General features: G+C 48.2%; 1 protein-coding gene across 2 annotated transcripts in view; it reads right to left on the bottom strand.

The window, feature by feature from the left end:
• Aplip1 (JNK-interacting protein Aplip1) overlaps positions 1 to 16,455 on the bottom strand; it is a 62,873-nt gene that overhangs the window by 30,990 nt on the left and 15,428 nt on the right. For both annotated transcript variants that reach the window (XM_075674428.1, XM_075674429.1), the window contains 3 exons: positions 14,620 to 14,777; positions 12,727 to 12,909; positions 2,446 to 2,526 (listed from right to left, as the gene is read on the bottom strand). In XM_075674428.1, coding sequence (XP_075530543.1) covers positions 2,446 to 2,526; positions 12,727 to 12,909; positions 14,620 to 14,777 — 422 coding nt within the window. The remainder of the gene's footprint in view (positions 1 to 2,445; positions 2,527 to 12,726; positions 12,910 to 14,619; positions 14,778 to 16,455) is intronic.

Here is a 16,455-nt window from a genome sequence, read left to right as displayed (position 1 = left end):
GAGGTGCCGCCAAACAAGACAGCGCGGAAGTACGGGATCATGCCAAACACGCTCTCAAACTACATCAAGAACAAGCGCACAATAATGGATGCATTTGAGAACGACAAGTTCAAGACTTCTCGGAAGCGAATGCGCACCGGCGCTTACCCAGAGTTGGAGAAGGCTCTGCTGGTTTGGATTAGGGAGGCCAGGAGCAACAAACTTCCTCTCAGCGGAGACATCGTTGCGATGAAAGCCCGAACGCTTGCAGCAATGTTGGGGATCGATGACTTTGTTTCGTCAGATGGATGGCTGACGCGCTTTAAAGATCGCCATGACCTGGTTTTCAAGAGCGTGTGTGGTGAAAAGGCGTCCGTTAACCAGGAAACATGCGCCACGTGGAAGTACGGAAAGCTGCGTGAATATCTCGCCGAATACAGACCGGAAGACATCTTCAATGCAGATGAGACTGCACTCTTCTATCGGCTTCTACCAGAGAAGACCCTGACATTCAAGGACGACGACTGTGCTGGGGGCAAACGCAGCAAGGAGAGAGTGTCGGTGCTGATCGCGGCAAACATGACTGGCACGGAACGATGTCGGTTACTTGTGATCGGGAAAGCTGCAAAGCCGAGATGTTTTAAAGGCGTGAAGACGCTGCCTGTGGACTATGAGGCGAACAAAAAAGCGTGGATGACGGCCGAAATCTTCAAGAGCTGGATAAGCAAATTCGACCACAAGTTTGCTGCTTCGAACCGCAAGGTGTTGTTCCTTGTCGATCACTGCAGTGCTCACGTGAATGTGCCAGCCTTGAGTGCAATACGCCTCGCATTTTTGCCTGCAAACACAACGGCTGTTTTGCAGCCAATGGACCAAGGCATCATCAAGAATGTTAAAGTCCTGTACAGGCGGCACCTCCTCGAGCGCATAATTTTGTGTATGGATAGCTCCACAAAGTACGAGGTGAGCCTGCTTAGTGCCATCCACATGTTGGCGCGAGCATGGGATCGTGTGAAGCAAGAAACAATCGCAAACTGCTTCAGGGCTTGCGGTTTTGTGGCAGCTTTTTCAGAGGATGCCTCTGAAATTTCAGCGGAGGAAGCATCAACAAGCGAGCTTGACGGCACTGATTTTGGTGATGCTCTCGGGGACGTCAATTTTGAAGATTACGTCGCCGTAGACAAGGCGGTCGAAACGTGCGGTGCGCTGACGGATAGCGAAATTGTAGAGATTATTCGGCCCCAGGAAGCGACCCAGGAAAGCGACGATGACGTTGAAGGCGAGCCGCAACCTAAGGCTGCTGATGTAGCTGCGGGCCTTGCTCTTGCGGAGCGCTTCTTTGCCGCTGAAGGTAACGCGGAAGAAGCGTTCCGCCACATCTACAGCCTGCAGAACTTGCTTTCAGCAGCGCGATTCGGCAAGAAGAAGCAAAGCAAGATGACCGACTATTTTTCTTAGAGAAAATACTCGATTTCGCCACAAATAAAGTGCTGTTTTTTGTGTTTTGTGCTTAAATGGACGTTCGTTTAATTAGAAGTTTTTTGCGGTCCCCGTGAACTTTGTATTAACGGGAGTCGACTGTAGTGTGTCATAGTGATATAATGTCGTTGGCAATGTATGCCGAATTCCCTGTCGGCCGTACTGTGTCTGCGAAAAATGAACGTGCCATGGTGGTTGATACCGAAAGGGATATGTTGTCGGGGTGTGCTCAAGGGCAAGTTCGGGTGCGATCACAAAGCGCACGGCCACCTAGAAATATGTTGAAAATGCTGTGTCCATGGAAACGTGTCCGAATGCGTTTGCTGCGGGATGACAACCCGTCATCCAACAGACGGCTGCCGCTGTAACAGTGCGGGACATCAAAACAAAAATGGCGACTGACAGAGCAAGCCAGACACAATTTTTTTTTTTTTTTTTGTTGCGTGAGTACATTACGTCCGTTGGAACAGGTTCTTCCGCATCAGTAATGAATAAGATCGTTAAATTGGCAACCATTATAAAGCAAACAAATAATAAAACCAAGGCAAGTTTGGTTGTAGATCTTTTTTTTATTATTCTTGAAGTGCAGAAAGTGATGAAGGGAATGAAATGGGGCATCTGCTTAAGAATCTGTTTGGTGCATGCAGTCCGCTCGATAACTTTTGAAGAGTCGTTTGCGCAGCATTCAACAGATGGTAAGCATGATCATCATCAGCTAGACTTGGCAAACAACATATCGCTGCGGCAAGTTCGGGTGCGATCATTACGAGGGAAATAAAAAAAAATCAAATACATAAGTGATGCTGAAAGGGTTAAATACACTGAAAACATATTGGGCCAACCAGAAATTCTTGTTTTGTTTGAAGCGACCAAAAGTAGTAAACATCCGTGTTTTAATTATCCCGAGTCTATAATATGAAGTTTGCTCTCAGCATTGTTACCCCCACTACCAGCACTTCCGACAACAGAGCAAGCAGATTTTCATACCTGAGCCAAAGTCTGAGTAGTCAGCATCAATTACATAGGCACTTGGGAAGATCCCTGTGGCTCCGGTCCTCAGGTTGACACCTTCAGAAATGTGAAAACATTGCATTTGTGCACATACTCCTATTGTTCAGTCATGCACGAAAGGAACAGTAAGAGCTCACGACCGCTATTAAAAATAAAAACACTGACTTTGGCACCGTAAGTGTGGCAGCATCGCATCATAATAACAGTGCCTGCATTAAAGAACTTTGCTTCCACCGGTGACAAGTCAAGAAACACCGAAGGGGATCTCCTTGAAAAAGCATGATGCATTTTAGGGTGGCATTTTCGAGCAATCTCTTTTTTAGAATATGTTCACTTATGCAAGATTTCAAGTGATTCGTACGTACGTTTGCCAGTTGGCACATTTTTTTTCTCACATTTTTTCTTCATAAGTTTCAATGAGGTTCAAGTGTACTCTGTACAAAGACTCAGCAGAAAATTAAAAATCAATAGCAAAAGTAAGATGAAACCAAACGCTATCACTCACTCAATGATGCGCATCCCTTTATACTATCTCTCTGAGGCATGCAATGCAACAGATGGTTTAGCAACACACATGTAACCCAAATTGTTTATAAAAAAATGCTTCTTTAATCTGACGTGCCACCTTATCTTTGTAGCTAGCCAGCAATCTGGTATCGGAAGGCACTGGGGAGCAGCCGTATTCTTTATGTTGCAAAGATAAGTTAGGAAACGGTTGGCCTTTGAGAGATGCTTTGTAGTCCATCAACCTATTATTCTAACAGTGCCCGGTCCGCCCAATGTAGCATTTTCCACACTTCGGATAACTCACATGCCATAAAGATGGGATAGCCCTTCTGTATTTTAGAGGAAAACTGGAAATCAGAACTTTGTATGCAAGATTACCACAAAACACAGGTCCACTATTGAAATGAGAGATTCATTGGTATTCAGCTTCAGAGAGAGAATAGCACTTGATCGTATCCTACATTTTTATTGATTAAAAAAAACATTTTCCATACGGCCACATAGTACAGTAAAAGCTTGTTAATTCGAATTTTGCGGGGATGCCGTGAAAATTTGAATTATACAAAATTCGAACTAATGAAAGTCATAGAAGAAGTTGACCAATGATTACGATACTCCCTAATGTGAATGAGAGCAGGCATACACGCTACATCACGTTGGCGAGAACACGTTCGACGCACTGGCGCAGCCAACGTAACCGGACGCGGCCAACGTGGGCCGACGTTGAGATGGCTCTTGCTCCACCCGCGCTTTCGTTGCACCGACTCGCCGACCCACAATGCATTGCACAAAGAGAAAAAGGTGCCCCCACTGCTTCGCTGACAGTTGCTGACTGCCATTCAAAACGGATGCGCGGGTTGGACATCGTTATGCGCATGCTCCAAAGAGAGCAGCCAATGCGCAGGTCGAAGGGGACGGCATTTCGGCTGGCGCAACGCGCTCACCCTCGCGCTGAGAGTGCCAGACCAAAAATGTGCCTTGGCACCACCACCACCGTAGGAGTGGATCAGAGCTAACATTTTTGTTCTTTGACCTAGAGAAACGAAATTTGGCAGTCACACTCGAAAGTGTCTTAAATAAAGAAATCTGAATATGAAGAAATATGCACCAGGATTGTAGCTCTTGCTGTCTTTGGTTACAGGTGACGTTTTGGGTTTCTGCCCTTGCATTTCGTGCACATGACACGACTTTCTGGCTCGCTAACAGTCCTTTTCTGCAGCCCTCCGAAGGGCAAGGGCACAAGGTCTTATGCCCAGTGTAGTGCAAAGCTTAGTATAAGCTCGCAAGTTGCCTGCATTACACCTAGCAACTGCCTTGCATACTGCTGCTTCTACAGTGAAAACGGAGGCATGCTGCTGCTTCGATATTAATGACCAAATCACTGAATGTAGGCTTACTGCAGCGTTCTGTGTTTTGTTGCCACTACACCGAGCCAGTAAGTGAGGGTCAGACAAGAGTGGGTGGACTGGCAGCAGCGCTTGCACAACTCTGCCGAGAACATTGTACTTGTCTGGAGGTTGTGGCTTGCCTTCTGCCTCAGCTGAACAGTGCCTGCACCAGCCGCAGGCACCAGGCGGGCACAGATTGTGATGGGGCTCAGCATCTGTGGACGCGATGCGATCAGTGCTGACATCACTGTCCTTTGTATGTCTTCCACATTCGTGTTACTTTGCAGGGCTAGGCCGAAGTAACTAGTCAATCTTCTTATCAAATCCTGTGTCAGGCCACCTTTCCCACCGAGTGCCTCTCCCTTCTTGGCTTTGCTCACAAGAGAGTGAAGTGCTGTGCCCATCCGTATTTGAACATGGTTCACACAGCCCTCCTCTGCGAGAGGTATCAACCCATATGTCAGTTCATTGCACACGGCCAGATAGGTGCGGCTGTCTCCATCACAGATTACATTTGAGTACCTGAGGTCGTTTCTGCTAAGGGAGCGCCCAAAAAGCTGCAGTGCAGCTTCAACTTCACTGCGTCCTGCACTGACATCGGTGTTTTTTGGGCACTGGTGGGCCTTCTCCCATTCATGGTATGCAGGGTCGCTTCCGGTTGGCCTTTTTTCACATCCAAGACAGAAGTTTGACAAGACTGTACAGTCAAGCACAAGACCTGTGTAAAATTCTATTACGCGGCCTACACCAATGTGCGAGCTGTGTCCATGCATCAGCCACGTGCCATTATACACAACTGTAACTTAGTCGAGCTCACTTCCATTTCTTTATAGACATCCTTGACAGCCTTCACAGCATCTGCAAAAACTGTTTGCGCAGCCACTTCAGCTCCTGGCTTGAGCGCTTTCTTCAAATGCTCTTGGTATGTGTTCTGGTGCAGTCCTTGGTGTGATACATTCATCACTGCCCAGAAGTCATTCAGAGACGTGGGCCCTTTGCCAACGCTCCAGATTGCCTGCACAGATCTGAGGTTTGTGTCGAAAACCCTCGCACCTTGCTTTCTTTGAGAGGACCACTGAGAGCTGATAACACCGCAAAAACATTTTAGCACCATTTTTACCGCAAGTCCAAGTCTGGTGTCCCGGTCCACTGCTAGGCTTGGCATCCGGCAAATCGGGCAGAGGGCCTCCTTAATTAGCGAATTTAGAGCACCCATTTGAATTACTACGAACTTGTCTTCTGGCACAGGCGCAGTATCGCATTCCGGCAGCATGGTCAGCGCGAACTTCCGCTCAGTTGCCAACATCGCACTGAGCGACTTGCGAACAGTGGACGCGTGCGCTTGCGTCATTTCCGCAGACACAAAACTTGGTTCTCTATGTTCTTGACTGGTACGACGCCTGCTGCACGAAATTTCGGCACAGCTCCGATGATTGAAGGCATCTGCCGACACACCAGTTACCACCTCCGAAATGACTTATGTGTCACGTTGAAGAGCCTCACGCTGATGCGCACTGAGATCAAGGAAACAGTCCTCTGCTGACGAATCTGACCGTTGTATTGTTCGGTATGCTGCCGTAGCTTGTTGACGTCCCAGGATCCAGGGCGACATCGCTGTCACTACTTGGTGGCCAACTTGGTGGGGCATCGCACGGCACGCTGACACCCGATGCCGGCGCCCGCATACTGCCATTTGACGAGTCCGGCTCATAGGCGATCACTTCCAGTGACTTCCGTGCAGTAGGGGGTCGCCGTTTCTGCTTTCCGTGTGCAAGCTCAGTCTTCCGTTTCTTTTGAAATGTGCGACCCATGGCTACAGACTATGTGCAAGACATAGGGAAAACCCACCCCGGTATTGAGATCAGCGTTGGTCCTGTGCCTGGCAGGCGGCGATTTTTCAAGCAGAAGACGCAGCGACGGATCATAAAGCCAGAACTCGACAACAAAGAGCGATGAACGATCGCAAAAATGGCAAAAGGCAAACGGCAAACACAAAGACGCCAGCAACGAGGGAGCTGGAGCAGATGACAAGCCTTGCTGCAGCCGGAGGCAACCACATGACCGAGCACGCAGCAGCCAATAGCAGCCGCGCAATCTCCTATACGCAAGCTTTGTCCAATCGCAGCTGCGCTTTTGAGCGGTGAAAAATTTGAAAGGTCTCGCGAGCATCCCAATCACAAGCAAGCCATGCCTATACCATGCCACCGCTGATGCCGTGAAAAAAAAAATGCGCAAGGATTCACAAACAAAACAAGACCAAGACGGCGGCGCTTGCTTGAGCAGCTGAGAAATGGTGCTCGCTCGCTGTTCAGGGGCTGTTGCAGTGGGTTATGTACAGTCGAACCCGACTATATCGAACAATTTCTGGACACAATATAGTTACAATGAGTATATATCGCAAAAATTACGCTTACATCGAACAAAAATAGCAGCGACACCCGATATATCGCACGTCAAGCAGCGGAAAGTGCCCCCGGAAGTTGGCTTTCCCTCGCGGTGGCGGAGAAAAGCCGGCTGCGCGGCTCCATCCAACCGCTCTCCCTACCGTGACCGCGCCCGACCGTGCTGCCTCGGATGAGCCGTCGGCACACCCCTGCAAAAAATGATCCTGGCCCGCCCACAGCGCTTGCTCAGACAGCCAATCAGATGCTCTTGTGCCCTCGTCGTGCAAGATGGCAAAAGTGCGAGTTGTCTCGCTGTTTTTGTGTGCGCCTTGTAGGACTTCTCCCGCAGTGTTGCCGTGATGAAGCGGCAGAATTTGCCTTTTGTCGTGAAGCTCGCAATCATAAATCATGCCGAACGCGGTGAGAAGTCGGATGTCCCAGCAGAGCACAAGATTCCGAGGAGCACTCTCGGCACATCTTGAAAAATAAGGGGGAGATTAGGGCTAAAGCGTCCAAACTCGCGACCCGGTGCCCGTAGCGCCCGACCCGTACGCACGGCCGTGTACGAGTGGTTAATCTGAAATTGCTTCAGCCGTGCCGACTTCCGCGTGCTCGGTGATGACCGTAAATTCTGATGAATGCGACGAAGCCGTTGCCAGTGTTGCCGAAGTTTGGAGCGAACTGTCAGAATTTCCGGAAGCTGTTGACGAATCAACGGTGGATGAGTTTGTGAGCGCAAATGATGTGTCGCGACCACGGGAGAGTCCGAAAACAAAGACTACATTGCCAACATCGTACCGAGCACAAGTGAAAGTGGGCACAATGAGGAAAGCAACGACGGTCCCACATCCTCCGAAATGATTGGTGCGCTCGCACTAGTCCGATGCTTCTGCGCGAATGCGGAAAGTTGCGGCCTCAGCTGCTCCGACTCCTTAATGTGGAAAAGTGCATGCGTCGCAGGCAGCGAAATTGCCAAAGCAGAAGAAAATGCAGGACTATTTCGTGCGAAACTAAGCTAGTTTAATCAATAAAGTGATTTTATAAATGGTATGTGCTTTTATGACATCCAATTATTTAGCAGGCTTATATCGAATTATGCTCTATATCGAACTGATAGGCGTTTTTTTGCGAGTTCGATATAGCCGGGTTCGACTGTATTTAAAGTACTTTTACAATGAATTAGACGCTGATATTTACAGGAAAGACAGTTTATGACATATTCTACCTAAATATGTGGTTTTCCAAAACCCGAATTTTTCGAGACTACAGTCGCCGACTGATTTTCCGGACTCCAAAAATTCGGACATGCTCGATTATTCGGTCTGCTTTGCGGCACCGCCATTCTCCCCATAGACAATAATGTATAACAACTGCCGAAAGTTCGGACACCTTGCCACCTCTCGTCAGATTTTTCGGACACTCCTTGAGCCAACTCGATCGAGAGCACCATGCACCGACTCTGACCGGTGCATGGTTCGACTTGCTGAATGCCATTTTTGTTTTGAACAGAGCCTCCTTGCTGCCCCACAAAGTGGCGCTACTGTAAATCCCTGCTCATCATCATCATTTCTGCCTGGTTCGATAGAGTGGCTCTACAGCAGTTCCGGTTTCAGCTTAGCAAGCCATGTCAAGACAATCCAGTAGCTGATTTGTTTCTTCGCGCATGGCACTGCGAGTAGGCCACGTTTTTCGTTTGTGCGACTGGTTGGAATGGTGGTGTTTGCTTTGTGTGCTGTGTCGAGGTTCCGGTGATCCAACGCGGCATAAGGAAACATCGCGTCAAGTGTCTAATGGCGCCGACAGTGCCCGCGCAGACTGCGCTGGGGCATGCCAGCAAGCAGGTGCCGGGAGGCCTAAGATTTGTCGCCTTCTGATGTGCTCCCTAATAACACAGAAAATGTCCTGTTGAGACGAGCGCAGTGGTTGCATTGCGATTGCGGACACCGTCTCACTTGACAGTTTCACAGGTGCTGACATTGCTGTACTGACATGCGCAGAACTCAACGATGGCGAGATCGTACGTCAGGTATCTGCTGCGCCGCCTGACAATGACTTCGAGTCGGAAGATGACGCACCATGCGCTATGCTGCCGTCGCATGTGGAGCGTGCACAAGCAGTGACTGTGCTTTCAGCCGCCTATAGTGACCGTACAACCTTCTCCAAGATTCAGGCTTATCTGATTGCGCGTACACAGAACAGCGTACAACGGCGCATTCACGATTTCTTCAAGCCTACTGCCGAGCCCGAATAAGTGCGTGGAAATAAAGGATTTCATTTTTCTTTTTCTTAATCTGCTTTTTCGGACACCTGTTTATTCGGACGTTTCCGCAGTCCCCGTGAGGTCTAAATAAACGGTCGGCGACTGTATTTTACTTTCGAAGGCCGCGTCCCTCCTTAAAATGCACTCGCGAAACACACCGCAACCTGCTGGGACGTTGGCCTCCGTTCTACTCTCGTAGCTGCCCCGGCTGCACGATGCGGAATTCCACAATACGTACAGGTGGCGTCCAAACATGTATCGCAGCAATGCTTTCCTTTGAGTAACAGCCCCGAGTCTCAACGGCTACGCTTTTTGATACACCGAGCGCCGATAAACGTCACGGGCACCATGTAACGTGAAAAAAAAAAAAAAGAACGAAACATGCAGCGCCGCATCTGCATTTTCATTTTGGAGGTCTTGAGAGAGAGAGAGAACCAACCCGCAACAGAGGCATTGGCCATGCCTGGCCAGGCACAAACACGTCTCTCTCCAGTTGGGCCTAAACAAACGGCCACAGGTGCAAAGAGTAAAGCTGGGCCGTAGTAAGCCCTGGGCCAAAGAGTAAGCTGGGCATGGCGATGCTAGCGTCGCCAACGTGCTCCCGCGCACTAGCACTCTCCCCAACCATGATGCCGCAGAGTTCGAATTATCGGTGGCAGTGCAGATTTCCGTGTGAATTAGCGAGATGCATTACATATTGCTTTCAGTACATTGTTGGATGGACCGCAGCAACTACTTCGAATTATTCAAAATTTGGAATTAAAGCGCTGTGAAATAACGAGCTTTTACTGTGCTATAGAACTGAGTTGTAATTATTGCCGGCATACTAATTTGAAGTTCCTGTTAATAAACGAACACCGCACTCTACATTTTTACTACCTATGTACCTAGGTTAGTAACAGCTTACAACATTGTTGTTATGCAATGCTAGGATACTCCCAAGCATGCCTAGCACCGTGTTTTCTTGCCCACAATTTGCAAACATTAAGCTCCATGACAAAGTTTCTGATATTCGATTTGAAATACATTATTCAGTATTTTAACTGCACACCCCTATATGATATGTACAGCATAGACCATTTATAACATAACCGCCTATAGTGCGGGACCGCATATAATGCGGCTTTATGTGACCACCAGTACGCCTCCCATAGAGTTTAATGTGCCAGCGTACCGCTTAGTGTGCGGCCGTGCACGACGGAAGACCGCCTATGGTGCGGTTTCTCCGAAGCGAAGGGAGCGCACCCCCCGGCACTACAATGCCCACACCCTCTACAAAAAGGGAGAAGAAAGCCATGAAACCCATCGCAAGAGGGGAGAAAAATAGAGGAGAGAGAGACTGTACAGCGTGCGAAGAAAGAAGCGCAACTAGCGGCCTTATCTTTTGCTTTTCTTTGTGCAGCGCCGCGAGGGCGGGGCTGAGCCAGACCGAGCATCCGCGCCGCCGTCGTAACCAGGTCGGTCCCACTCAGTGGGAGAGAAGGGGAAACGTTGGGCAAGTCCATTTGCTGGGGGTGGCCGGTTGACAGGCTGGCTTTGCACATGCGCCACTCTTCTGCCTTTTCGCCTGTGTGGGTGCGCGCAAGTCGTCGTCTTGTGATACCGAAGTGTGCTGCCAGCGTCGTAGGCCTAGCTACCGGAAAACGTGTTTCCTTCTCTTGCGTTTGTGTCGCGCTGGGCTAAGTTGCCATGGCGCCTGATCCTTCCAGCTCAAGAAAACGGCAAGCTTTATCCCTGGAGACGAAGCAAAGTATTATAAAAGACGTCGGAAGTGGCCTAAAGAAGGTTTCCGTCGCGCAGAAGTACGGCATCGCCGACACAACAGTGTCGGCAATTTGGAAGAACAGGGACAAGGTGCAACAGCAACTGCATGAAAATTGTGGATCACTAGAAAGGAAGCGGATACGTTCATCAAAGTATGAAGATGTCGACATCGCTTTATTCAAGTGGTTCTGCGAGATGCGAGCCCAGAATGTGCCCATGAGTGGTCCAATTCTACAAGCAAAGGCCAGGTCATTTGCAAACTTGTTGGGCCACGATAGTTTCAACCCATTAAATGGGTGGATTCAGCGATTTAAGGACCGGCACGGAATAAACTGCCGTGTTTTCTCTGGGGAGAGCGTACAAGTTGATGATTCTACTGTTCAGGCCTGGCTCAGTATAAACGTGGAGACCATGCTGGTGAAGTACACGGAGCGGGACATTTACAATGCGGATGAGGCTGGCGTGTTTTACAATTTGCTCCCAAACCGCACACTCGCACTGTCCCACGAACGCTGCTCCGGTAGAAAGGCTTCGAAGGAGCGGTTTACCGTTCTCTTTTGCGCCAATATGGATGGCAGCGACAAGAGGCGCTTATTTGTGATCGGAAGGTCGGCGCGGCCGCGCTGTTTCAAAAAAAGAGAGTGCCTGCCGATTACATACAAGGCCAACAGAAAGTCATGGATGACTCGGGAGCTATTTGCAACTTGGCTTAAAAAATTTGACGAGGACATGGTGTCAGAAAAGCGACAAGTTGTCCTAGTTCTTGACAACTGCAGTGCCCATCATGTAAGTTTAAAGCTCAGTGCAGTGAGTCTCAAGTTCTTGCCCGCAAATACCACAGCCAAGAGCCAGCCGATGAACCAAGGCGTAATCGCTGCAGTGAAAGCGCATTATAAAAGACGCATATGCGAAAGAGTGCTGATTAACCTTCAGCGAGACGAAGCAATGAAGGTGAACCTGCAAAGTGCTATGGACATGATCACGGCATCCTGGTGGCAGATAAAAGCATCAACCATTGCCAAGTGTTTCGCAAAGGCGGGGTTTGTGCGCAACGCTGTGGTCAGCGATCCTGATGTGAGGAGCGACAATTGCCACCGCGGCGACGATGTCGACGAAGTCCTCAACGCGGATGATGTGTGGTCGGATCTGGTGAAAAAGAACATTGTTGGACAGGACGACACATTCGAAGGCTTCGTGAACGAGGATTGCGATGACTTTGTCTGCGAAGAAGCAGACTCAGACGAAGCAATTGTAGCAGCAGTGCGTGATCGCGATGACAGTGTATCGGACGATGATGATGACGAAGGAGACAGCACACCGGAACTTTCGCACAGAGATGCACTGGATTACATAAGCAAGCTCAGGGTGTACTGCGAGCAGAAGGGCTTGAGCGAGAAAGCTTCCCAGCGCCTGATAGCTGTTGAAGATGAGATGGTGCATAATGCGGTGAAGGCTCAGCGCCAGACGAAGATAACGGCATTTTTTAATTTATGAAGAAAAATAAAACGTTTTGTTTAGTGTTCAATTCTGGTGCTTTACTGCGCGTTAAGTTGTAAAATATTAATAAAAGGTGGGTTGACCATATTTGCATGTGAATAAGAGTCTAAAAATGGTGCATTTGATATAGTGCAGTACCGCTTATAATGCGGATTTTCCCGACTCCCGCGACCTACGTTGAAGCGGTCCATGCTGTATTACGAAGACTTTTTGCACTGATATTTCTTTATTCAGGTCGGTTAATTTACAATTATGGTTCATAAAAAAAGGACCAATGAGGGTCGGGTACGTCAGCCTTTGGTTATGATGACCATTGAAACTGAAGGCGTGAACATAGTACAACGAGACTTTCAAAACAAACTGCGGCGTCAGCAACCTGGAGAGCCCATAATCAACTGTTTTTCGGATGAGCTAGTTAAACACTGCCGAGACACGTTGCTGAGAAGGGTGGACCCACCTTCACACCACGCGTCATCTGCCTCCTTGCTGACGTAGACGGGGTCCCCGATGTCGATGGCCACCTCATCCGCATGCCTCGGCACGAACCGGTACAGACCCCGGTGCGTGGCATCTTGCAGCTGCAGCAGGCCGGCCCCCGAAGTCGTCGTCGAGCTGGGACTGCTTGTTGACAGGGGGCTCCCTAATGGAACAAATTGAAGACGGAAGCATGCTTATGCTAGCGCCACGTAAAAGAGACTGATCTCGCCTAATTCTCACACACTCACGCCACTGCCAGCCACGGCGTGCCACTAGCGATGGTGGTAGCTCCACACCCTTCCACTACTACACTTGCAGCAGAGTCGCGTTTCCTTAGGCAATCTCCTATCACTCGTCATCTTTACATTTCTTCCTACATGTTTTTCTGACACTTATGACACTTTTTCTACCTCTTGGATTGCGAGAGAAAATGTATGGCACTCGAGGCGCATTTTCGCTAGCATGCTGTCCTGCTTCCAATAGCGCAGGCACGGCTGGCCTGCAAAGGCGGGATTAAAAGGACTCGCAAGTTTTCTCGGAGAAGGCATGCGAAGCTAAAGTAAGCGCAACACATTTTTTTTTTTTTTTCCAATGGGTCTGGTTGCTTATTCTAAGGTATACAGGGCTTCAATGGTAGCCATTCAGGCTTTGCATTGCGAGTAAGAATAATTCATGAGAAGGCACAGGTTCGCCGTAAGACGGGCCGTAATGGGGGGCTCTGGATTTATTTCAACCAGCTGCTTTTCTTCTTGCGCTGTGCCCCTGTTTGAACATGGCGACACCAGTTCTGAATCAAACCTGTGACCTCGTCGCGCTCATCAGAACAACCATAACCATCAAACCACTACAACAATTAGCACAAAATTATTGAAAGCCTCCTCTTGATAAACAACATGGTTAGGCCAGTTTGCAGATATGTATTCAAGACAAAGCATAATGGCATGCTGAATGAGACCGAAATAAGCAGACACTTGCAAGTTTGGCAGGAATACCTGGTAGTTGTGAAACCTGTATACACTTGTGATGTCCAGGGCACTGGTTAGGAGACTATTAGAGGCTGCAGCTAGGATGCATATATTTTACAGTGAAGCTGTATATGGCTAGGGTTCCATGCATTTTTGTTCTCTGTCAATGAAAACTGTCATCGTAAATGGTTCATACTCTCGTAAGCAAGCAAAAATTGCAATGGCCCCATAAGGCAGAGGCTACAAGCAATCAGCAAAGTAAACAGTGCTTGCATTCTTTCTAATCACGTATACAACATACAGAACAGCATGTCAAAAACTGTAATCATCGACGGCTCATAACCCCGTAAGCAAGCGAAAAACGGAATGGCTCACAGACCCACAAGGTTGGTGGCTACTCCCTTTGCATGGTTTAGTTGCGGTGACACTGCCTTTGTGGTTGTTGTTGGTGATATCAATGTGGATGAGTGGGTACCAAAAAGGGAGTGGTTTATGCGTTCCATGTTACAGACAAATCGCTTGCGATGCCTAACGATCCGGCCCATTCAACAACCCAACAACGTGCATCGATTGACATTATCAAAGAATGTGTTTGCAGTTGTGAGCTTGCCGGTCAGTGTATGTGATAGCGACCACAAAGCCACTGTGACCGTCGCTATTGAGTGACAATAACTGATGCACTCAATAAAGTTTTTACCCCAACTTCCCTCACCACAATGTTTACAGGTTCCCTGGTCATTCACTTTTACAGAATGGAATGGCTCGTGATTTTTCAGATGCCATTTTTCAAACATACGACAACTTGTCCCCCTGCAACATTCTGCATGACAATTCAATATGGTCCGTATTGACCCTACATTACAGCGAAGCTATCGATAGTCGACCAAGGAATGCATACAGCAACTCACCATTGCATGCGGGCGATATGGACTTGGCACCATCCGGCGAGTGAGCTGTAGAGTTACCGCTGTCGACACCCGTGTCTAGACTCAATCTTGACCTCAGGTCATCTGGACTCAGGCTTCCACTGTTTGTGGCCCCACTCAGCAGAGATTTGTCGTACAACCTGGGGTCAAACAGGAAATGATGTTCAAGAGGACTACATGGTAGAGACTGTGGACAGGTTGCATGGGGTATTTGAGAACATCAGCTTTCAGACAGCCACATAAATTAACATTCTCGTTATCTTTGTCAAGGTGGTTAACTTTGTTTTCAGCACAAAACTTTGTTGCCGCTGCTCCCAATAGGTTTTGCAATCTGTTGCCTGCCTTTACTGCTTAACATGATGCATATATTACGTCATGCTTGAATTGTTTCATTTTACGTTGTATTTCTTATAATGTAGATCTTGTTGTTTCATCTCATTTTATGCTGTTTGGAAGATGTATAAATGGTATAACTTTTTTACTACTGCCTTGTTCATGTTACTGCTTCGTTTCTTTTCCTTTGTGCTTGTTGGATTTAACAATATTTGGCACTTATTCTAATGTCACATGAAGTGTGAAAAAAAAGTTTTTTTTTTTCTATGAATTTGTGGTCCATGGTACTTTTATCAACATAGCCTCTTGCTTATAGAACACCATGTATTTAGAACCTAAATAGCTAAGTGTATTTGTATGCAATTTCAATATAACGAAATTTCATTGCCTCCACCAAGAAGTGCTGAAACAATAAATGGCAACTTCTGTGGGCGCAGATGGTCAAATGATTGAATTAGAAGCGGCTGCTTGTAAATGCACCCCTCAAATCGCGCCCCACGCAACAAGAGCGACCACTGACGTGAAGCCGCATCATGTTCCATATAAAGTCCAAGTGCGAACCGTGTGCTTTAGGTGCGAGTGAAAGTGCGCGAGGGTGAGACAAGATGGTGGCCTCACGAGGGATTCCTTCCCTCTCAAGCAAAGGGAAAGAGCGGAGGGAACCGAGCTCGTGGTAACACAATCAAGTGCGCGTGAAAGGGTGAGGGGGGGAGGGGTTAAGTTGGCGCACGTCTCGATTTCTGGAGCGCGTCTCTGCCATGGCTGTGCATGGCTGCAAGCGCAGCTGCGCACGCTACCTTAGAGATTATCTGCTGTTTGTGCAAAGAATGGGTGTGCCGAGACGAGATGGCATGACACCATTTAAGCTGTCTTACTGTGCGTTTAGTATTGGAGGTTGCGTAATCTCAACTTTTGGTGAACCGTTGGAGCGAGAAGGAGACGAAGCATTTGCTCCCCGCTGCCTGCGCTCTTCCTGACAGCGTTGTCCCAGTGTGGGTAACACTATCAGGCGTTTGGGCGGATTGCACATGAAAGCGTGACTGGTTTCACTAATTCCGCACCGCGGAGAAGATATTGTCAACGTGTGTGGTATGAAACCATTTCATCAGTCGCCAACTCCCAAATTTATTAAAATGAATTGTTTTCTCGTTCAAACTTTCTGTTTTCGATTGTCCGATAGCTCAGAAAATTCTGTGACCCCTTTCGATGTAAGAAAAATCGATCGGTGACTGCACTTACTCGCATAAAAGGTTGAATTTCAATAAAGTAAAATTTTGATCTAACGAAGCAAACTGCGATTTCACCAACTTCCTTATATCGAGGTATAACTATACAGTCGAACCCACTTTGCAGCTTGAACACGTGAGCAGTAGCCTCACCGCTAGATCGTACCGTCTTTCGTTGCACTTTGTGAGCTCAATAGTAGCTACCCACACTTGCTGCACGTTGTGGACACAAAAAGGGTCTGCAAAACTTTCATGTCCA

The sequence above is a fragment of the Dermacentor variabilis genome, chromosome 11 (assembly GCF_050947875.1).
Source record: "Dermacentor variabilis isolate Ectoservices chromosome 11, ASM5094787v1, whole genome shotgun sequence".
In the NCBI taxonomy this organism is placed as follows: Eukaryota; Metazoa; Arthropoda; class Arachnida; order Ixodida; family Ixodidae; genus Dermacentor; species Dermacentor variabilis.
Note: the sequence above shows the minus strand (reverse complement) of the source record. Positions and strands in the feature narration are given on the sequence as shown.